General features: G+C 38.3%; 1 protein-coding gene across 3 annotated transcripts in view; it reads left to right on the forward strand.

Moving 5' to 3' along the window:
• The window catches only part of NAA16 (N-alpha-acetyltransferase 16, NatA auxiliary subunit), a 64523-nt gene extending 46781 nt beyond the window's left edge, over nucleotides 1-17742 (forward strand). For all 3 annotated transcript variants that reach the window (XM_065627810.1, XM_065627819.1, XM_065627827.1), the window contains 11 exons: nucleotides 5641-5713; nucleotides 5925-6094; nucleotides 6458-6610; nucleotides 7915-8043; nucleotides 8587-8800; nucleotides 10604-10797; nucleotides 11531-11639; nucleotides 12118-12216; nucleotides 12805-12948; nucleotides 15562-15659; nucleotides 15946-17742. In XM_065627810.1, the coding sequence (XP_065483882.1) occupies nucleotides 5641-5713; nucleotides 5925-6094; nucleotides 6458-6610; nucleotides 7915-8043; nucleotides 8587-8800; nucleotides 10604-10797; nucleotides 11531-11639; nucleotides 12118-12216; nucleotides 12805-12948; nucleotides 15562-15659; nucleotides 15946-16146 (1584 nt within the window). In that variant the 3' untranslated portion in view covers nucleotides 16147-17742. The remainder of the gene's footprint in view (nucleotides 1-5640; nucleotides 5714-5924; nucleotides 6095-6457; nucleotides 6611-7914; nucleotides 8044-8586; nucleotides 8801-10603; nucleotides 10798-11530; nucleotides 11640-12117; nucleotides 12217-12804; nucleotides 12949-15561; nucleotides 15660-15945) is intronic.
• Nucleotides 17743-23741: the final 5999 nt, after the last annotated feature.

Genomic DNA, 23741 nt, shown 5'->3' on the forward strand with positions numbered 1-23741 from the left:
ACTTCAGGTTCCGAATTTACTGTATGGGCAGAGTTTGGCTGGCTCTGAACCCAGGATCCTCCTGTACGGTGTCTCTATGGACCTAGAGAAGGCCCTACAAGTTCCTTGCCAAGCTATATGTCTGTCTCATCCATCTCAAGTAGTCAAGTCAGCCTTTTCAGGGAGGCTGTGAAGATGCCTCTGTGAGCAAAGGGAGTTTTGAAACAGAATTATTCAAGATATTACTTTAGAAGATGTTCTTGTTTGTGCCATCATTGTATTGGAGCTGTTTGGTGTGGGTGGTTTTCTTTTTTTTTTAGTGCTGAGTTGTTTCTGCAGAAGGTTCTGTCTAGAATGGTGTGGAGAGCGTAGCATCAAAAGAAAAGCAAGGAACAAAGGTTGTATAGTATTCCTCTTCGTTATTCTGTAGGTTCAGCTCCCCAGCTTTCAGCTCTGTGTTGGCTGCTTTTGTGTGTGTGTGAATGGTTACCACTGTCTCAGAAATGGAGATAGCTCAAGAAAGGGCTGGTTTAGGGCGGCTGTTGTTTGCCACAGACCAGCTGCAAGCCCGGTTCAAAATTTTGCCGTCAAAGGCCTTCTCCAGAACTCTGAGCCAGCAATTGCTTGCCTTTTTTTTTTCTGTATTAACTTTATACTAAGTTCACAAATATTTTTCAGGGTCTGTTGATAACGCTTCCGCACACTGTGAGCACCTTCTTATCTCTCTTAGATAACATCTCATCATAGCGAAGACTTTGACTATTGACGTATTGCTCTTATGGACTGTTTTTATTGTTGCTTCTCCACTTTCCATGAGGCATGTAGAGTATTGCTCCAGAGTATGTACTGGGTACTTCTTTGTGTTGTGAAAGATACTCCTGATAATTTGGCCACATGGACTTTATCTGTTAATGTCAACGTGGTTTTCTTCTGGCCCAAGGAAAACGCTTTGCCATGGCTGATGTTGAAAGGCTTAGTTTATCATTCAATCTTTAGGTATCCTGTCTTTTCTAGATGGTGAAGACTGTTTTGAAGTTGCACAACAGCAATTTCCTTTGGGTGCTCTGTAGCAAAAAAACTGCAGATTGTTTCTATATATTTTGAAAAGTACTACTGTGTTTTAATTTCTCACACATACATAAGGATTCTTACCAAGTCCAGTGGACGCCTCTTCTGCTGTGCTGGAAAAGTAGCATCACAAACTCGACTTGTTTGGGCAGCTTGTTATGCATCAAGTTATGCACCTCATAACTTGATATCTCAGTCACAGTATTCGAACTTTCCGTTTTGGAAACTGCACTTTGAGAACAGTGCAGATAATACTAAATGTGTTCGCAGGAATTCAAAAGGCAGGGACTCAGTTCCATGCCATATGTTAAACATATGGATTGCTTCTGAAACTGCTGACAGTAGCTCTTAATCGGTTTGTGCACTTGAAGTGCTGATAACTTCTTAGTGATTTATAATGGCAGCAACTGAAAAAAACAATGTAGTGGTTGTGACTGGTAAATTAAAAAGCTGAATCGTTTTAAAAAAATGGCTATTGACACAGCTGAAGTCTGACCACTTTATAGTACATTATAATATTTCTTTATGATTAGTATTGATAATTCAGTTTCTTGCAGTTGTTTTGTTGAAGGAAATACAGTATTGGTGTTTTGAAGGTTGTCATTGAAACAAAAGTCTGTTATAAAATATTTTACCTAAATTCTGTAATAATAGGATATGTAATCAGTTTAGTAATTTAACTTCGATGGTAATGAACCATAGTTTGCGCCTTTTATTTGAAAAATTTGCATCTCAGCTTTCTGCTGGTGGGCTCTTTTTTTTTTTTTATCTTCCATTGCATATTTCACCTCACCTTTGTTATGTATGTTTCTTAAAAACCTTTCCGTATTGCTTTTCTCTTACTTTTATTCTTTGTCATGCCATTCAACTTACCTCCTACGTGGAGTATAGACAAAAAAAACTGAAGTGGGATTTAGACTGCTGCAGCCCTGACATCCCATTTTCGATCCTCATATTGTTCTTATCTTTGATAGTCCTCTGCTGTTTGTCTGAAGAATTTCTGTGTCAGGAGTTGCTTGGTGTATGGCAGAGCGTGTGGCACAGATTTCCATTTAGTGACTGGCCCATAGGTGCCACTGTAAAGCTACAAGTGATGATAAAAGAATTGTAGCCATTAGCCCTTTACCTGGAAAACAATAACTTGTCCCTAGGCTGTCCTTTAGAAAAGGGGACACAAAATATTTCTCAGTATAATCAACTAAGGAAAAACTAATACTCACAGGAAAAAGTAATTCAGAACTGGGGTTCAAGTGAAGTGTGTTCCTATTGCTTACATTTTTAAAAAAAAGTACGGATGCATTATATTTATTCTAGTCTCAGTTTGTATTTCTCAAATACTCATTTTAAGGCATGCACTCCAAGTTCACTTATGAAATCATCCTTTCCATAAGAAGTAAACTGCACAGGAATGGGGGGAAAAGGCCATTTCTGGCCTTTGGAGACTTTGTTTCAAGTAGTACGGAGTGTGGAAGATGCTTTCTTAATTTTCAACATTATTACAGTTGACAAGAATCTGTATGGGTTTGTGATCATGTGCAATTTTAATCTCTGTAAAGTATAGGAGGAAAAACGAGCTCTTCACTTGTCTGTGCTAACAAGGAAGTCTGAAGCCCATTTGCCCCTTTTTGGATTTGTGCTTCTGAGCTCATTGTTTTTTTGTAATGAAACTAAAGGTGTAGGTGGAAATGTCTGCGGTTTGAATTTTGATGATTTACAAAGCTTCTGAAAGTGGTGGCCCCGGTTCTGGAATTGGCTCCATTGTTGTCATAACAAAACCTGAGATTTGTTGATGACTTCAGTTATGCTTTTTTAATACTTTAAGCTTTTTCAGATCCATGACAAGGGAATAACTGAAACTTTTTTCCTAAAATAATACCATTTGAAATTAACTCGTGCTCAGTGTCATGGTATTTCCCCACACCTTGGCTTGATTTTTAGAAATTGTAAAATGATCTTTATGAAGAGTTCTGTAGTGTTTAGAAATAGTAAAATATTGCCTTTGAGATGGCAGTGGTGACTCCAGAATACAGATAATAGATGGTAGTAAACCCAAGAGACAGATTTTACTAATAAATTTGCAGTTAATATGGACACAGAAATTAGGGTTCCTATTTCCAGATTGCTGAAGTAGCACATGAAGCTGGAATTATTTTCCTAAATTACTAGCAAGAGACTGAAGCATAAGCATAAAAAGGGAGGAAAAAGATTCTGGGTAGTCATCAGAAACAAATATACTGTCATTTTCATCAAGAATGTCTGCGATAACCTAACTACCTGATTGACATTTTTGTAGATGTTGCTTTCACTGAATACTTGCTTCCAAATATATTGCCTAATGTAGTTTTCAGAATGATAGCTTCAGTGCAGCTTCTTGGACTGTAGAAGCGAAAACCACAGCAGAGTTCTGAATTTGGAAGAACTAAAAAAAAATTCTAAAAGATGGTACAGTTTGGTGTTCTCCATCACCTCAAGATTAGAGGGTTTGATGCCACTGTTGCTGTGAGCTGACTGAAGACCCTTCTCTGAGGAAGAGATGTTTTCTTACTGCTTCGCTGGCCCAGGGCTGTCCACTGCCAGCTTCCCTGTGATGGAACTAGTAACTGTACGCTGAGGTGGAGCAGGGAGTAAATCACTTGTAACCCCGGATACAGCCACTAGCGCTGACCCAAAGCTGGGACCGGACACGTGTGGTCGGGAGATGGTGGCCCGTTCTTTTTGGTGGTAGCGTGGTCTCCGTCTAGCTGTGAAGCCACACTACAAGTGTGCAGGAGTGGAAAAAGTTACACATAGGGTTTGGTGGTGGGGAGGTGTGTTTGTTAAAGAAATTAAGGGGTCTTTCTCCCTTTACACACACAGGTTACATGCAGTCAAGCAAAGCTGGCTGGTCTCAAAGGATTCTGAGTTTACTAACAGCCAGATAAGAGTAACTTTGGGAATGCATTGAAGTTTCAGTGGAAAGCAGCAAGGAAATAACACTCTGTGTATATACACTGCAAGCCTGCTACCTGAAGCAAATACTTGCTTCTGCTTTTTAAGTTGTTTTAGAGAAGAGCATCTTCAAAGATTTTCTGAGGTTGAAGGTTTCTTTTAGTAAATAGATGTCTGAGGTCAGAGAATGGTTTAATGCATTTGTTTGCCTTTGGCCATTTATTTGTGACTTCTTTACATTCCTTTATCACTTTGTAGTTATTGGAAGTCTAGTAACATTTTATTACATTTGAGATTTGGTACCAGAAACCATTTCTTACGAGATTTGCCCAGAGCTTTCCAGAATGTGTGTGTGTTTATACATTTTATTGCACTTTTGAGATATTTACACTGGCTGTGTATGACTTGGGCCTGTCACTTTCTCTGTTCTCTTTGAAATAAAATGTTTGTCATTTCTTGCCTATTGTGCTGAATTAGATTAAATAAAGTAGTACCCTTTAAATTGTCTACTTGATCTTCTAGGACAAGGCTTATTCACTTCCCTTCCTGTCCCAAAGTGTATCTTGAAGTGGATGTGTGCTTTGTCAAATCCTGATTTTTGAAATTTTGCTGTCTCTCCACAGTAATTTTTTGACTCTTGCAACCAACTTTTTTCTAATGTAGGGTCATCTTACTGTTAACCATTGAAATCTGTAGGTTTTACCTAACTGGTGAATGTAGCAATCTTCCTGCTATGCTTACAGACAGATCTTAATTTTTAAGTTCTTTTTGTGTTTGGGGGGGGCGTGTGTGTGTATATATATATACACACAATATTTCTTTCTTTAGTATTTTTTTTTTCCTTAAGAGACTGGTCACTTGCTGGATATGGCAGGCATGTTTAGAATGTAGCTGCAAAACAGGTTGAGCGTTTCATAAAATGCTTAGAAATACTATGTGGCACCTATAAGCCATGGACCTGGTGTTGGAATACTTCATTGTCATAAAATCCATGGATATTATACTACCATTTGTATGTATTGTAAATGTCAAACTTGCATAGTGTGAGTTCAAAACTGTATGGGTAAATTGAGTCTTCAGCCTTGGAACAAACAATAATATTGTTAACCAGGTCTAATTTCAGAAAGTATTAACCTTAGAATCAATCTGTATAGAGATTTTTATGTAAAAAGATGCAGCCTGTATTCTAAGCAACAATACCTTTTTAAGACCACCAACAAAAATCTTTATTAGTATGTATCAGCCTGCCAGAAAACCACAGAAGTCTCTTCAGTATCTTCTTTCTTACAGGAATCTCATGCAGAATCTTTTCCAAAGCACCTTTCTCCAGTTGGCTCAGTTTGAACACCTAAAAATTAATAGCATAAATAAATAAAAATTCCAAAATATAGCTTTTAAAGTACAGTGATCACATGTACTTGATTTCTGCCATATGCTGGCAAAGACTACACCCATTTCCCTGTCACATCACCGGTTAAAATGGGTGATCAAAGATCACTTGTGAAAGGCGAAGTATATGAGGAAACATCATTTTTTTTTTTTCCCCAAATTAAGTGATTATTTTAGTGTAGTTTCTATAATTTCGTCCAAGTATGTTTTTCAGTGTGTTAATCTATGTAAACAAAAAAGTAAAGCATAACTTAAGTTGATATTTTTAATATGCAGGTTTCTATAATCCAAGAACTTGTTACTGGTTATGAAGCCTCTTTGAAAACCTGTGACCTTTTTAGTACATGTGGTAAGTTTCTATGGTCTTATATTAATTGCACTGTAATGACTAATACTGTTTGAGTCTTGAAGTGCTGATAATTTGTGCAAGAAAATAGTTGTATTTCCTGTAATACATTCATTTACTGGAAGGTATTTGCCAAGCTTTGTTTTTTGTGTTTGTTTTTGAAACGCAGTCTTCAACCTTACTTGTTACTGTAACTTTTTCCATTTTGTTGCAGAAAATGGAGAGAGAGAGCCCCCAACGACGCTGCTTTGGGTTCGGTATTTCCTGGCACAGCACTTTGACAAACTTGGCCAGTGTTCTTTGGCCTTGGATTATATTAATTCTGCAATTGCAAGCACTCCAACATTAATAGAACTATTCTATTTAAAAGCAAAAATTTACAAGGTAAAAAGTGAATGTGGGCACATAGAGTACCTAGCTTATTAAAAACCAAACAAACATGTGACACATCGAACTGGCGTGAATGCATGGATAGTGTTGCAGTTAGCAGTGGTTATGGGAATTGGTTTTCATGTGGGTTTCTCTTTGGGCGCTGCTCTGTCTGGAAGAAAATGAAAGCCCTTTTTAGGTTTTGCAAAGCAAGTCACAGCTTACAACGAATTGTCATTCTGATAAAATTTGGTGGCAGGAGGAGGGGAACAATAACACTGTTATTTCTGAGGGAGAAATATCAGTAACTACAGATTTCAGGAGTTGGTCAGCAGAAGGTGTATACTGAAAGTTAACTATTTAATTTCTCCCTAACAGCATGTAGGTAACCTCAAGGAAGCTGCCAAGTGGATGGATGAAGCACAGTCTTTGGACACTGCAGACAGGTTTATCAATTCTAAATGTGCTAAGTACATGCTGCGAGCAAATATGGTGAAGGATGCAGAGGAGATGTGCTCTAAATTCACAAGGGTAAGTATATTGCTTTAATGAAAAGAGGCTTTGATTGCCTCTGGCAGTTTATTTTTCACTTGTGTAAGTTTTGACACAAATTATCGTTGTTTAATGTCTGCTTTTAAGATAATGCTCTTAGACTTGGTGCTAAGTAACTATATGGAATTGCAGAGTGGTTTGGAAGGGATCTTTAAAGATCATCCAACCCCCCTGCCATGGGCATGGACATCTTCCACTAGACCAGGTTGCTCAAAGCCCCATCCAGCCTGACTTTGGACACTTCCAGGGATGGGGCATCCACAGCTTCTCTGGGCAGCCTGTGCCAGTGCCTCACCACCCTCACAGTAAAGAAGTTCTTCCTGATGTCCAGTCTAGACCTACCCTCTTTCAGTTTAAAACTGTTACCCTTTGTCCTGTAACTAAAGGACCTGGTAAAAAGTCATTCTCTGTTTCTTAAAAGACCCATTTATATTTTTTTTTTATTGCCATGCTTCTAAGTAACTTTCTGGAAATTCTGATGGAAACCTTGTTTGCAAAACCTGCAGTTGGAAAATTTGATTAGTAAAACTCATCATATACGCTTGTTGAGTGTTAGAGCAAGCAGTACAGAACTCTAGCATAGGTGTGTGGTGTCAGATAGAACGAATCTGATCCTAAATAATTGAATGTTATGAGTTGAACTGGGTTTTCTTTCTAGTATAAAGACTGTTCTGAAAACTTGGTGGCCAACATTCATGGTATGTGGAACATGCTTCCAGTTTGTTTATTCTAATCTAGAGCATTGAAACCATAAAGAATAAATCCTAGGACTCTTTATTTTAGCAGTATGAAGTATAAATATAATTTAATTTATTTAAACTAACAAGTTCTAAGAAATTTAAAATTACATCACATGATAAAGCAGTAAAGATATTGGTAGATTTTTAGACTAGTAGATGCCACTTACCTGACAGGGGCAAAAATGACAAAGATTATTTGCTGACCTTTGAGGCTTTTAAAAATAGTGTTGTTTTTTCTGGCTCCGAATTCTGAAAGTGAAACTGTGTATACAAGCATGAGTTAATCTTAAAAAATATTTTGAGACGCTAATCTTGTTCTGATAACTTTAAAAAAAAAATAATTTAAATTTCTTCCTCTTTATCTTGAGGAGCACAGAGTACCGCAAGTATTATTCTCAGTTGCTGGGTAGTTATATTCATTTTCTGTTCTTCCAAGCATTTGAAGGATTGATTGTTTCCTGCTAATGGCCTGAAACTAGTCACAAGTGAAAGAAGCAGCTGGTAAATTATAATAGCAAAAAGCAATAATGACATTTATTTCAGGAAGGAACTTCTGCTATGGAAAACCTAAATGAGATGCAGTGTATGTGGTTCCAGACTGAATGTGCCGCAGCTTATCAAAGGCTGGGGAAATACGGTGATGCCTTGAAAAAATGCCATGAAGTAGAAAGGGTAAGTAGGTGCAAACACCATCAGTTTATTTCCCAGTATTTTTCACAAACTAATGAAAATATTTGCTGATGTAATCAGTATGATTTTCTTTGCATATAAAGTTTCTAGTATAATGATTTCTTAGGACAGGTTAATACTTGATGGTTTATTGTAATGGATAAGATGTCAGCCCTAGATATTATGTAAAAAACGGTTATTTTAAGTGAAAATTAACCATGCAACTATTTGTACATTAACTTTATGCTGTCTTTTGTCAATTGTTTTTTTAATTAGAACAATCACATTTCAGTTAGCTTTTAGAGTGCCTAAGTCTTCAAACAGTCACATTATAGTTTCTGTTAACAAAATGAGATTTTTCTGGGTGGGTTTTTTTCCTCTACTTACAGGTTCTCTCAGTCAGTATTATAAGTATATTTCTATTCGTGTTAAATATTACCTTTAAATAATATCAATTGTAACTTTATTCACCTCCATCTAATAAAAAAAATAGGCTAAAAAAGGCAAGTGCATAAGATTTGTGTGTTTCTTTTTTTTTCCTTGAAGCATTTTTTTGAGATAACGGATGATCAATTTGACTTCCACACATACTGCATGAGAAAGATGACTCTTCGTGCCTATGTAGACCTTTTGAGATTAGAAGATGTGCTCAGGAAACACGCCTTCTACTTCAAGGCCGCTCGATCAGCAATTGAAATCTACTTGAAGCTCCATGATAATCCTCTTACCAATGAAAGCAAAGAACAAGAAGTGAATTCAGGTATGTAGACCATAATGGAGGCTCATGTATATGATGCATGTAAACGCATATTAAACTAAGGAAGTTATATGCTGTAGAATAAATGATTGTAAAATACATAAGCTTTTCTGTCATGATTTGACAACTGAAAAGAGATCATAGATAATGTCACAGCTTTCTTCCTCTCTGTTCTTCTCACATTTTAAAACTAGCACATGAATGAACCTGGCTGTAGTCGGAGCACTTGGGAAGCAGTGGTGTTTCAGAATACAAAGAAGAAAAATCAAATTCAGTTCAGCTGCTTATCCATTTAAACAAAAGATAAATGTCAGTAACAGATGAATTATGAAACAATGGATAAATTTTGTGAGAAAGCAGTCTGAACTGTAAGAATTTAATTGTGATCTAGTGTATTTAACTTATTACATAGTAACAGCAGTTAGCACTGCATTACATTTTATTATTATCCACATAACTTCAGGACCAAAGAATACATGGGCAAGTGTGTATTAGCAAAATTAATACATCCAGGAAAATATTTAAAACCAGTGTTAAATGGAAAGCAGATCTTGCCAAAACAATCTTATGTTACATTCTGAGGTGAATAGTAAGTTTTTTCCATATCTGCCTATGTATGATGAAGTACATATAAAGAGGCACAGTTCAACTTGCCTCTTTTTTTCTCTCTAATTTCAATTTGTTTCTGTATATAGTGTGTGACAGGACCTTGATAGCAATATGTCATAGGAATGAAGGTGGGGAGGAGTCTTAAGTCATCTTGTTTGTTCGTTTGCCTGCCGTGCATTGGGATTCAATAGGCTTATCCACTGGGAAGACAGTGCTGTGTAAATGGGGTAAAAATAACCTTTGCTTCTCCTCTCCTCCCCATCTCAGAATGGTGGCTGGGCCCAGCAGAGAGAGGTCATGGTGCTATAGCCACAAAAACGATGTATTAGTCCGTCAGTAGCCTGTTCTTCTGTTCTTTGCCACATGATTAGTACAAATTCTGTTCTCTGTGGAACACCACCATAAATGGAGTGGAACTATAGTATTTTTCTGACTAAACTGGTCGTGTCAGTGGGACAGCAGGGAAGGAAGCAGAGAGGTGAAGGGAAATGCTGGTGGCTCCTCACTTCTACATGAACCTGCAGGAAACCATGTTTAGTGTGTTCTGCTTTTCATGCAACTGTTAAACTCTCTTGGTTTATCTAAATGCTAGTCCAGTCTAAAAATCTGAAGATTCATGCTGATATATACCAGAATAATTTACCTCTTCTCTCCTCAAACAGTATTAGTCTTTGTTTGCATCCGTTTAGCTGTTCCATGGCACTTGTAGATGTCATAGCTGTATTTTGTTCAGACATTTAATGAAAGATAAGCTTGTTTTTAAGATGGAGCGTAATTCCATCTGGATGTTTCTAGCCAGCAGCAGAAGGAAGGTGAGCTACAGTCAATATGAGAGCTTAGTATTACCCTTGGAAACCATTGTCCATTTTCTAAGGTAAAACCTGTCATAGAGGCAACAATTTTATGTAGTTAACCTTCCAAATAGTTGAGGTTTCTGTAACAAATATGGAAGAGAAGATCTGCGAGATCAAGTGTTGTGTTATGCTGTAAATAGTAATGCAGTAGTAATGTTGGATTATATAGCGATGATAGTCTGGCAAGTGTTGATACTTATGTAAATCTCTGTCAAAGTATGCCAGTTTGGTATGGCGGAGGAGTGTTAGTGTTAATGGCATGTCTGAGTGGTGCTTGAGAGACAAGATTTTAAATCAAATACTCTCTCAATGTAAGTCATCTGTTTGTTACCTTAATCTGTAGAAAACCTCTCAGCCAAAGAATTGAAGAAAATGCTTAGCAAGCAAAGAAGAGCGCAGAAGAAAGCAAAACTTGAAGAGGAAAGAAAACATGCAGAAAGAGAGCGGCAACAAAAGAATCAAAAGAAGAAGCGAGATGAAGAGGAGGAGGAAACTAGTGGACCCAGGGAAGAGCTAGTTCCTGAAAAACTGGAAAGGGTTAGCATGGTCTTTCGTGTTAAATCCGTGTGATTATCGTAACAAGCCTGTAATATGGATTATTATCAAGTTCTAAAAGAATCCACTTTTTTTATAAAGTCATTCTTGCATACAAAGATAACTTCTTGTAGTCTATCTCTATTTACACTAAAGAAAAGTAATAATTTTCCTCTACTAAAGCAGTGCTATATTAATAGCATTGTTGTTTTCTTCAAATGGGGAGTTTTTCTTTTTTTGAACAGTAGGTCATCTTTCATTAAAATAGATACTGAACAAAAAGATAGTTCTTGCCTGAAGAACTCTGGTTTTCATACAGTGAATAGAGAAAAACCAAAGGAAATGTGATTGCAGTTCACAACATTTGAAGGCATGAGCCAGTAGTTATCTAAGCACAAAGAGCTATGTCCTTTATCACAGTAACTTTAGAAGCTTAAGCTTATTGTCTGAGATGGTTGTATTTAATTGTTTCCTGAATGCTAAATTACAGCACTAAGTTACATAAGCAGTGCCAGAGTTAGCAATGATGTTGTCTTTGTCAACCTGAAATCATGAATAAACACTTCTAAATCTTGCTATTCAAATAAATGTTGTAGTTCAGTTTAATTCAGAAAGCTATCTACAGTTTGCCTTTCGCCTCTGATTATTTAAATGCTAGGAATAACAGAAATTATCCTTGGTGTTTTTATTTCACATTTATTTTAAGCTTTAAATTTCACTGTTTTTATTAAAACAGGTAGAAAATCCATTAGAAGAAGCCATTAAGTTCCTTATACCACTTAAGAATCTTATTGGGGATGACATAGAAACACATTTATTAGCATTTGAAATATACTTCAGAAAAGGTAAAGTACTGCATAATTTTATTTTTGCTCTACAAAATTTTAACCCATCACTGCAACCAGTGTTATCAGAGTGTAGCCTAAAATAGTTTGGAATAGATATTTGTCTGAAGCCGGGATTTCCATCATATCTAGTTACAATAGAGGAAATAGCATTTTTGTTTAGCCACCTTTAAAACAAACTCAAGAGCAAAGCAAGTTGTAGCACGTACTAATAAATGCTGTAGAAATATATTTGCATTGTGATTTTTAATTATCTAGGGGAAAACAAAGCCAAACAGATAGTAACATCATCTATGCGGCATTGCCGGAGTTGCGTTTCTATTTTATTAAGCAATTTGATGGGAAAAATAACTCTCCTTTCTAATTCTGTGTAGGCATTGATGTTTCTAATGTTTGTACTAAACAAAACAGTAGTTGATATAAAGAGCAAGTTCTGTATTAATCTTGGTATGTTTTTGGTTTTCTCTCCTTCCCACAGGAAAGTTTCTGCTAATGTTACAGTCTGTCAAAAGAGCTTTTGCTATCGACAGTAATAACCCCTGGCTACATGAGTGCTTGATTAAATTCTCTAAAGCTGGTATGTGTGTAGGAAGTATGTATGTATGAATAAAGGTACAGGAAGTTTTATTGTACAAGGGCACAACTACATATTTTTGTAATGTATAAATACTCTTGAAACCCAAAGCAATACGAAGAAAAATAAAAATTTCTTTTCCATTATAAAACCCTGTAAAAACCAGATTGTGCTATGCAGGGTACTGTGAATGTATTACATTATATTCCTTCCTTCATTATCCACCAGGTGGAACCAATAACTCATTTTGGCCAGATTTCACAGAGGAGCAGGTGTTCCAAAGATCCTTGAAATACCTAATACTTAAGATAAGTGGTAGATATGGGAGGAAGATTCTGATTGCAGCAAAGTGTGTTGTGAACTTGCAGCAGAAAGTTTACAATAGAGCACCCTTTATGAATGTTTCATCTGTAAATGCATTGGTAGAGCTTGTGTTGACCTGGTTTGAATTGATTTGAAGTTCATGTTTCTTTCTGTGCCCAAATTTTGAAAAATCGAAATTTTAGCAGTGATGTTTATGGTTTCACACTGTTGTCTATGCTTGTTTAAATGGCTTTTTTTTGCTTCTCTCCCTCTTCTTCCCGCTCCTAGTATCTGACCATAGTAACCTCCCAGAAATTGTGAGCAAGGTCCTAACTCAAGAAATGCAGAAAATCTTTGTTAATAAAAACTTGGAAAGTTTTAATGAAGAATTTCTCAAACACAATGCTACCTCCATTCAGCACCAACTGTCAGGTTTGTTTAACTTTTTAATGCTTTTGAAAATGAGATGATTGAAATCCAGAATCTTTGTCTGCAGTCTGTAATTAATACATAAATTCCAATCAGCTAGAAATTCATGTTTACATTGTTATTTTCTCTGCCTGCTTTTATAATGTTTAAAAACAAACAAAACAAAACCCAACTTCATTCACTTTTTTATTAGATGTGTAAGGAGCCTGTTTCTTAACTCCAAGAAGTGTGATCAAACCACCACAGATATTCAAGTATGGAAGCACTGTCATCCTTCCTGTTGAAGCTTCTGGTTTTGAAATGACTAGAAAACATAAACCAAAAGCTCCTTTATATTAGAAGCAGTGCTTTTCTCTGTTTCCTTATCAGATAGAATATCTCTGGTCCTACTCATAGCTTTGTCACATCGCATCAGTAAAAACATCAGGACAAACTTATGCTACTTTAGCTTTTCTGCTTCATAGTCAACAATGAAAATGTTGGAATATAACACTTCTACATTATATTTGTAGAAGAGCTACAAGTAGCTGCTGGAGTGAAGTCAAAGGAAGTTGGAATTGAAATTTACCATGTCTACTGAGTACAGAAGGTTTTGGAATAAAAATTGCTGTCACCTGAGAAGCTAGTAGAGGAGAAGACACACAACAACTCTTCATCAGTTAGGAAGCAAAAATAAGTGTAGATTTGAGACACTTAAAGTACTTAGGACAGTATTTCTCTCACCTGGTTTGTAAAAGTTACCCAAGATCTGTCCAGAATCACTGGAGAAAGTTTGCTTCAGAGGATTGTTCATCTCGAAGGTTGGGTAACTTACCCCAAACTTATAGAGGCTGTTAAAAGATTCTTGCTTCAGAGCAGCATCTTGAGAGAAATACTTGCACCCCTTTCCTGTGAGCAGGCTCAAGATTTGGGTGGTCAAGTACAGGTATCTCAGCAGGCGGGTGCTCCTGATTCTTACAGGTATGTTCTTCTACTCGTGTCCTTGTTGGGCATCTAATGGGATATGTTTTCCAGATTCTACTTTCTAGTCTTCCATTATTATGGAAAATATTATAGTCACTTTTGTCATACTAGTTGTACAGGCTACAACTGTCATGGTTCCAAATTTGGCTTCCCACTGGCTACACCTTTAGTGCCTTTGAGAAGAACCTGAGCTAGATCACTGTCAGTGCTGGCACTCATGTTAGAGAGAGGTCAGGGGCCCCTTTGAAGAAGGTGAGCCTGTTCGCAGTCAGTGGACGTGAGGGGCTGAAGTGTCTTAAAAGCTCCAGTCAGTGGTCCTGAGGGTCCGTTGATCACTGTGATCCAACCATGCACCTATTTACAGGCAGTGGGAACAAATGTGGTATTAGGATTTTCAAGTGAAATCAGGAGTGAACTGTAGATATGTCATTAGTAGCTTTAGGTCTTCACCTACATATCAGTCTTGTGTTTAGACTGAAACAGGTTTGAAGCAATTGGCTTGTCTACTCTACAATTTATGACTTAAACTGTCATCTTTAAGTCAAGTTCAAAAAGGTCTGAAAGACTTAAACCCGAAGTCTGAGAACACAAATGAGTGTTTTCTTAGTTTAAAATGATTACTAGTAAAAATTATAAGTTGAATTTTACTCCATTTTCAATTTCTGTACCATAGCCTCCCTGAATTTAAACAAATGTAACTAAGTTTAATATGTGTTTTGACAACGGTGACTCAAACACAAATACATTGTCTGTCACTTTATTTTCTGAAATCTTCTGGATACAAAAAGCAGTAAGGACTGGGAAAATTTAATAAGGAAAACAAATTTAATAATTGGAGAAATGAGTTGAGCAAGAGGAGACAATACACTCAGAATGTGGATTTTTAACTTTTTCAGTAAAATTACTTAAGCTTTTTGTTACTTGTAGTAGATTATATAGCGAGGTGCGTCTGAACTTTATATTTGGGAAGAAGATGTTATATGAAATGCCTACGTCTTCAGTAAGATCAGATTTTAAATTAAGGCAGCTGTGATATGAGGAGCAACACAGTATTTTGCAGAGATGCTCAGACCAATTTTGATAAACTCTTTGTGGTCCAAGAAGCTGCATAGTTACATTAATGCAATGTCTTTTCATCAGTGTAACCTGGTCCAGGCAAAGTACCAAACTTGCATTGCAGGTTTCTTGTACCCAAGCTATTTCACTCAGCTCCAGGCCTTACTTTCTGCCATACAGACACCTACCTGTCTGAATTTCTTCTGGACTCTGTTCCACAATTGTTCAGTAGCTGTATTGTTCACTTCTCTCCAGTACTTTTCAAAAAATTAAGAGTATCTCTGAGAAAATGTCTTTTACTCACTTATGCATTTGTAGGATGGACTTATAGGTCTTCAGTAAAGTTAGACATTTTACTTTTGCAGAAACAGGCCTTCTGTGTTATTCAATTCTTATGCTTCTAATAAAATTAAAAATAGCTTCTTCAGTTTCTTTAGTTTTAAATTATAAATAAGGGAGGAAAATACAGTTTATTAAAACTAGTAAGAAGTCCTAGTTCACACTGATGTGGAAGTTTTCAGATTCTCCGTGTCTGTATATGCAGTATTGCATTTGGGAACACTGTTATCTAAATGTTGTGTTCTTTGTTGTGATAAGGTGCAAAGATGATGTATTTCCTGGACAAATCAAGACAAGAAAAAGCAATTGCTGTTGCTACTAGATTGGATAAAAGCATGAGAGACAAAAATGTGAAGGTAAAAGATACAGTATTTAAAGCCAAAAAATGTGTGGGGTCTTAAATAACATATAAACTACAGGATAATGCACATGCTTTGTATATTATGATAATATTATTTGAAAGAACAAGGTTTCAAAGTTGTTTTCCTCTAAGCAACTGTAAGATACCTGAATACTGTAATAAGAGAGAACCTGTGTTTGCTTGGATTAGTATTGTTTAACAGTACATCTTTTTAGTAATAAAATTATTGCAGATCCCATTTATTAAATCGCATCCATTAACTGTTACTCCTGTTTCTTCAGACACTAACGAAGGTTTTTGAGGCGCTGCTTGATGGCAGTTTTGGAAGCTGCCATACTCAGTGCGAAGAATATCAAGCGGCATGTCATAAACTGTTTCCTTTTGCGTCTGCCTTTCTGCCTGCCACAAACGAGGACGATAGCAGCATCGCGTCTGTGAATCACACAGCCATTAACCATGATTTGCTGTCTAATGAAATTTGAAGTAGCGTGTGCAAGCCCGTGTGCGTCTGTACCTACACACACACACACACGTATTCAAAACTCTGACTCTTCATTACGTGCTGGCTGGATACAGATCAGGGTTACTTTTCCAGGTTGTATTTTAATATCTTTAACAGGTATAAAACAAAATATTTGGATAGTTAAATGAAATGGAGTATGTTCTTATTTTTTTTCTCCCAACAAGAACTGCCAATATTTATGTAAACATTATCCAAAATCAGCGTTTTTCATGTTTATACTTGTACAGTTTTAAGTCTTTTAATAATCCATCAGCCTTCCCTCACAAAAAATATGAATGTTAAAGACTGCTTTCACATAAGTGTCGTTACATATACAGATAAATGTGATCATATCTTGTTAATAAATTATCATTTGAACGTTTTTAGCAGATTAAGACTGAAGTGCTGCTTGAATTGCCCTCTTTGTCTTTTACTGTTCCTTAGGTTTTTTCCTGGATGTGTTTTCTCTTTTTTTGGTTTTTGTTTTGTTATTTTTATCTTTGGTCAGTTTGGTTTCTTTTGAAGCACAGTGACAATGAAAGAGCATTGGGGGGTTTGCATGACTTTGTCAGGTGTGTGTCTTACATGGAACTGGTGTTGATGGATATGAAGATTAGGTTTGTGAAGAAAAAAAAAAAACCTAAGGCTTTTTGAAAACTTCTATCTACCTTGTGTTCCATAGCTATTGTTTCCTTAATTTTATGGTCAGTTTAACATTTTTTTGAGTATCCTGAAGCAATTCCTTGTGAAAACATAATGAATTTGAGACAGTTGTTTTGTCCTTTGTTCATCTTCCCTTTCCTCCTCTCTCCTCTTCCTCCTGGTTTCTCCCCATCTGTTCACCTGTTGACACTTAAGTTGAAAAAGCTGCTCCAATTTTGGGCAAATGCAGGAGGTACAGTAACGAGGAATCCAGTTCTCCTCTACATCACAACAATTCACTGGTGAGTTCATTGTATTACCTCCATTAGAAATCTTAGTTGTCCACTTACGGCCAATACTCCAGTACTTCTCATGCCTAAATACTATTGCTTTAGGTGCTGCAAAGTAAATAGTATGGGAGGAGTATGTTTTACATTAAAAAAAAAAAAAACCTATTTAAGGGAGCACAAAGAGGCTGACTACAAATCATAATGAACCTTTTTTCTTACTTTGTATTCTGGTGCATTAGCTATTAAATATACAACACATGAAAATGGAAGTCTGAATCTAATATACCTATTTAAAAGCATAGTATTGCTGGACAAAATGGCTACATAGGACAGCTTTACATTCTATAAGAACTGCTATCAAAACATAACTATACTGTGGCTTGTACAGAAAATCCATTTTCTGGAAACTGTAATGGAATCGTTCACTCTTGGTTTGTTTTTATTTCACTGCAATGTAAATAATTTCAGTAATATTAACTAACCCCTCAAAGGCAAATGTAAGTTCATGAAGAGGGGATTTTATTAAAACAAACTGTTCTAATTAAAATTCTCCTTTGTGTGTCATCTGTTTAGAATTCAAAATTGTTGAATGGAAAACTCACTGTAAAATATTGCCAACATATGTTATGCTGTAATAAATTATTTTGTACACACTTGCCTTTTGGTTTGGAATTTTTGTGTATTTATGGACATCAAACTTCAGCCCATCATGTTCATTAGGTTTTCTTCATTCATTTGCAACATTCCCTGGTTTACTGTGAACTCTGTAAGCAGTTAAGAAGAATTAAAACAAACAAACAAAACCCTACCACACAACAAACCACTATTTAGCGCATTGAGAACATTTTGCTCCAAGGTGTCTCAAGCAGGGGGAGGTAGTTGGCCATGGTGGGGTCGCTTTGGCTCAGCAGTGCCTTAGAAGGCCTGCATAAGCTGAAGGCCTGAAGTTGTAGGGTGGTCTCCTGGCTTTTCTAGTGGTGACACAGTGCTAGTGATTTAATTCAGGCCTTTAGAAGATAAGGCTGTTAATCCAGTCCTCTGGTGTGTGTTTAGCTTGACACTTTAAATCAGACTTGAGCAAAAAATACCTGGGATGTGTTCTCAGCAGTTTACTCCTTGAGAAAGTACATGAGCAGTGTAGCTTTCTAGACTAAGAATTGTAGGAACTCTCTTGAGAATTCTGAAAATGTAAAAATCGAGTCTTCTGTCACCCAGTGTGTGCTTTGGTTTTTCTCTTAGCACTGCTGGAGGCATAAGCTGCTGAGTTTTCTTCAGGGCTTTCATTGCAGGTGAGAACTGCTTGGGCTAATAGACGCTTGTCAACCCTGTACACCACTGCGAACAGTGGGGTGGTAGGGGAGGAGTAACAAAAATAACAGAAGAGCAGATGTCAAGGAAAGGCGTTTTCCTTTATTCTGAAAAGATTTAGGGTGTGTTTAGTAACTTTAATTAGAAAAGGCATCAAACTCAACTGGCCTGTTAAGTTACCCCATAGGAAATGTGCTATAATATATAAATGCTTACAGTGTTTACGTGTCGTAGAGTCAATGCTTCATGTTTCAGTGTTCAACATATATCAGCTGGCCTAGCTCCACTCTTTATATCACACTATCCTTTTCATTCTTGTTTTCGTCACTTTTTTCTGTGTAATTCAACCTGATTTGTCATCTCAAAAATAATTTCATCCACTTTGACAGTCATAGTCATTCTTGTTCCACTCTTCCATGTCTAAACTTCCTCCCTTCTCTGGCAAATGTGACATCCCAGGACGTAGCTTTTCTTATCAGTCCATTGGCATTAAAATAACCGCTTGGCTGCTGCCACCTCACACAAGCACCCCCTCTTTCCTTCTCTCGCTCCCACCAGTGGGCAGAGAGGCACACTCCAAGGCTGACAAACTTCTCATCATAGGGAATAAGCCTGTTCCAAAACCCCAGGCCATAATGGGAAAATCCTGTACCTGATATTTACATGGATAACAACAGTTTAGTCCAGAATTGGCTATTATGGTGGAAAGAGCAGTTTCTCGCATCTCTTCAAGTCTAACATCTCCAGACTTCCCACATAATGAATCCCTCAGCTAGGAAGAGGTCAAGCTTTAAGCATGACACGAAATATTCCAGCAATATCATGTTTTCATGTGTGAATGCACTTGCCACTTACTGTTGCAACAGCAACATGATACGTACTCCTGACATTTGTTTTCTCATGTCTGGACTGCAGGTGTTAATGGGAAGTGGTCAGATCATGGATTTTTCCACTAGAGGGAAGTCTTGCATCCTGAATGTTTGCATAGCAACCAAAGGCTGCAGTCTTGTTTATTTTCAGGTGTTTTCTGGTTTTGTAGGAAGAGCATAGGAAAATGCCTGTCTTTCAGGCAGTGGAGAGAGGTTATCAGGAGGAGTCAGCACGAGTGCACCAAAGGGAAATCATGTTTGACCAACCTCATAGCCTTCTAAGATGGTATGACTGGCTGGGTAGATGAGGGAAGAGCAGTGGATGTTTTCTACCTTGACTTCAGCAAGGCTTTTGACACCATCTCTCACAACCTCCTCATAGTTAAGCTCAGGGTTGGATGAACGCACAGTGAGATGGATTGTGAACTGGCTGGATGGCAGAGCTCAGCGGGTTGTGATCAACTGTGCAGAGTCTGGTTGGAGGCCTGTAGTTAGTGTGGTTCCCCAGGGGTCAGTATTAGGTCCAGTCCTGTTCCACATGTTCATCAATAACGTGGATGAAGAGACTGAATGTACCCTCAGCAAGTTTGCTGATGATACCAAACTGGGAGGAAGGGCTGACACACCAGAAGGTTGTGCTGCCATTTAGTGAGGCCTGGACAGGTTGGAAAACTGGGCCGGAGAAGAACCTGATGAAGTTCAACAAGGGCAAGTTTAGGGTCCTGCACCTGGGGAGGAATAACCCCAGGCACCAGTACAGTTTAGGGGTGGACCTGCTGGAAAGCAGCTTTGCAGAGAAGGACTTGGGAGTTCTGGTCGACAACAGGTTGACCATGAGTCAACAAGGTGCCCTTGTGGCCAAGAAGGCCAATGGTATCCTGGGGTGCATTGAGAAGAGTGTGACCAGCAGGTCGAGGGAGGTTCTCCTCCCCCTCTACTCTGCCCTGGTGAGGCCACATCTGGAGTACTGCATCCAGTTCTGGGCTCCCCAGTTTAAGAAGGATAAGGAATTACTAGAGGGACTCCAGCGGTGGGCTACGAAGATGATTAGGAGCCTAGAGCACCTTTTCTATGAAGAGATACTGAGAGAGCTGGGTCTGTTCAGCCTGGAGAAGAGAAGGCTGAGAGGGGATCTTATCAGTGCTTATAAATATCCCAAGGGTGGGTGTCAAGAGGATGGGACCAGACTCCTTTCACTGGTGCCCAATGATAGAATGAGGGTCAACGGGCACAGACTGAAGCACAGGAGGTTCCATATGAATGTGAGGAGAAACTTCTTTACTTTGAGGGTGCCAGAGCCCTGGAACAGGCTGCCCAGAGAGGTTGTGGAGTCTCCTTCTCTGAAGACATTCAAAACCCACCTGGACACATTCCTGTGTGATCTGTGTGAACCTGCTTAGCAGGTGGGTTGGACTAGATGATCTCCAGAGGTCCCTTCCAACCCCAACCATTCTGCGATTCTGTCATCGGTGTTTCGTATGTGCTTAAATGGCTGCATTAGACTCGTATTTGTATAATCCAGCTGTCTGCAGGCATTGATTTGGGGATCTGAAGTTGAGACTGTAGTTGCTTGGGCTTATTCCATACCAGCTGAGAACAGAGACCCTGGGAAAGGATATCTGAGCCCACAGAAGGTCAGACTGGTCTTTTGGGAGATCCTGTGTCACATGTGGAAAACACTGGTCAACCCAGTTCCTGCTTTAATTTCCTCAGCCTGTTGAAAAAAGGCAGACTGTATTGGCCTTGAAGATTAGCCTTCGCTCCAGTTAATTTATCATGGACTAAATGCGCTGTCTGTTCACCACTCAGACTTTGCCGCTTAAACATATTTCAAGTCTAGACAAAGTATTTGAGAACGTGCTGCTAATGCTTAAGAGGAGGTTTGGGTTTTGAGAGGTTCCTAGAGGTATTTTAGGTATGTGGTAAAGTGGGAGAAGGAAATACATAGTATTTCCAGGATTGATTTCATATGATAAATGGTTAAACTTAAAGCAAACCAGGAAGCAAGGACCAGAGCAGGAGCTGTCTTCCTATTCTATGATTCTTGTTCCCTGTGCAAACTGCCTCTCACAGAGCAGTCCTAGTTCAAGGCAAGGGTTTACACCACAAGTAATAAACTGTCATAAAACCTATCTATAAATGTAAGCAAACTATACCTGCTTGAGGCCTTGGCTCTGTAAATAGTAGTGCAAAAGATATCCAGGGATCCACAAAAGGCATCAGGCACCAAAGGAGTCTCTTAACTGTCACTGGAGATGTCTAATCAAATTTTAGCTTAATCCATGCACTTGATTATATTTGAAATGAGCTCAGAGAGTACCTGAAGTTGGAGGAACTTGTATTTCTATTAATAACATTCCCTGAATGTCTAAATGCCTGTCTAGCGAAATTCAAACCAATGGTCTGAAGCAGCTAGATTGTCTATGAAATATGTTTGGAAGAACCACGCGTGGCCATGTCTGAGAGGCAGAAGCACAGGGGGCCATTGGGGAGATGGCAGCAACAAATAACTGATCAGAAGAAAGCTGCCTCTGCATTTGGCTCTTTACCCTTAGATAACCTCTCATCAGCGTTGCCCATCTTGACAAAGCCCTGGCCTTCCCGAGGAATGAGGACCACAGTGCCTGGTGGCCATGCTGGCCTGACCAGGTACATGACCTACCACGACACACATTGGCTGCGGAGATCTGACTACCCTTTTTTTTTTCGAAAAACATAAGCTATTCCTGTCTCTGCTGGCCGTCTCTTTCCCTCCTAATTGCTGAGGGCTTGTAAACTTGCTCTAATAACAAGAAATTCACGTCTGTGGCAAGTGCTAAGCCTGGCACAATGCCACGTGAGTATGGAGTTGGTGTGTGCTCTTTGAGGTGTGCTTTTGGGAAGACTCACAGCCTCAGAAACCCTGGGTATAACAGCATAATACACATTTTTCAATACCATGGCAGGACAAACCTGAATGTGCAGAGCTGGGTTTTTAGGTGTCTACAATGGCAAAGCCTGTGTTTTTCAGTGGTATTTTACATCCTTTTTTTTTTTTTCAACTGTTGTCCTCTTGTGCAAATGCTCTTACTCCAGTTTTGTATTCAAATCCTCTGCTGTAGAAATACAACTAGTAAATCAGTGCTGGGCAGCATGGAGTGGGCAATTCTGAAAGGCTGTAATTTATGACATAAAAGTTGGAAATAGAAAATGAGCATATGGAAGAAGTTGCTGTCGCAGATCCTCCCTCTGGCCGGGGGAATTAGAGCATGGTTTACTTAACTTTCATTTGTGAGCAAGCCAGGATGCTGCTATGGCTTGTCACAAAAATTATTCAAGGCTGAGAAAAATGGAAAAAAACCCAGAGCGTTTAATAATTATTCTTAAATTGCAATGCAGTTGTCTCAGTCAGAGGGAAGAGCTGGATGCAGTACGTGGTCACTGATTAACACTGATTCTTTTCTTCCAATCTACACAACCCCCTGCGTACTCCTAACAAGAGAGGGTCCAATGGACTAAAGCATGGTTATTTCCCAACCATAAATATGCAAATCCCCATCCCTTAAAGAAAGGTGATTTACTGGCTGACTGAAGCGCAGGGATTACTGCTTTTGTTCCACGTTTGTATGGTGACTGACTCAACGGGGTCCCGGTCCATCACTGGCACTACGGCAACACAAATAAATGGAGAGCTCCACTTCTGTTCTAACATATGCAACCACATGCCTTCAGCAAACGAGCGCTCTTGGCTTCTCCTTTTGCCTCCTACTGCCTTAAAGCCAACAGAATGTGGGAGGGAGGGCAAGACTTGATTTTTTTCAGCCTGTTGTGGTAGCTTGTTTCAGTAGCGTGGATGGGAACGACATTCTGCACCCCCTGCCGTTCCTGACTTCCCCTGTTCTTGTGGCTGTGCTGGTCTGAGTTACCTTGAGATTGGTGCAATACAAGAGAAAGATGCTTCTGGACTGTGGAAAAAACAAAGCATTGGTTTAGTCACACAGCGACAAGTAAAACAGACGAAGTGGAAACTCATGTACACTTTTAAAAAGAAAAACAAAACACACACCACAAAACCCAGAGGATATTCAGTGTTCCCAGGAAAATCTAGTAAGAATTCTTTTTGGGCAAGGCATATTTTTCTTTCTTTGGATGTGGTTAGTATCTTTTTGGCCAGGTATTTTGGCCACAAGTATATTTTATTATCATTGTAATTATTAATTACATCAATTTAGAATCTGTATTTCTTGGCCAGGTTTAAGGCTCTGGAAACACACATCCCCAAACAGTGTTGGATACAAAGTACAAGACAACCAAGCCAAACAAGCTAAGTGTACATGACTGTGTGAAATATCATAATAGAAATGGTGCAAATTGTCTAATTATTAATCAGAGCAAACAGCATTCATGTAAAAGCAAATGTAGCCTGAGACTTTCAATGCCTTTTATTTTACTTATTGAGGAGGAGGACTAGGGGAGATGTCTTATTA

Source organism: Caloenas nicobarica, chromosome 1 (genome assembly GCF_036013445.1).
Source record: "Caloenas nicobarica isolate bCalNic1 chromosome 1, bCalNic1.hap1, whole genome shotgun sequence".
NCBI lineage: Eukaryota > Metazoa > Chordata > Aves > Columbiformes > Columbidae > Caloenas > Caloenas nicobarica.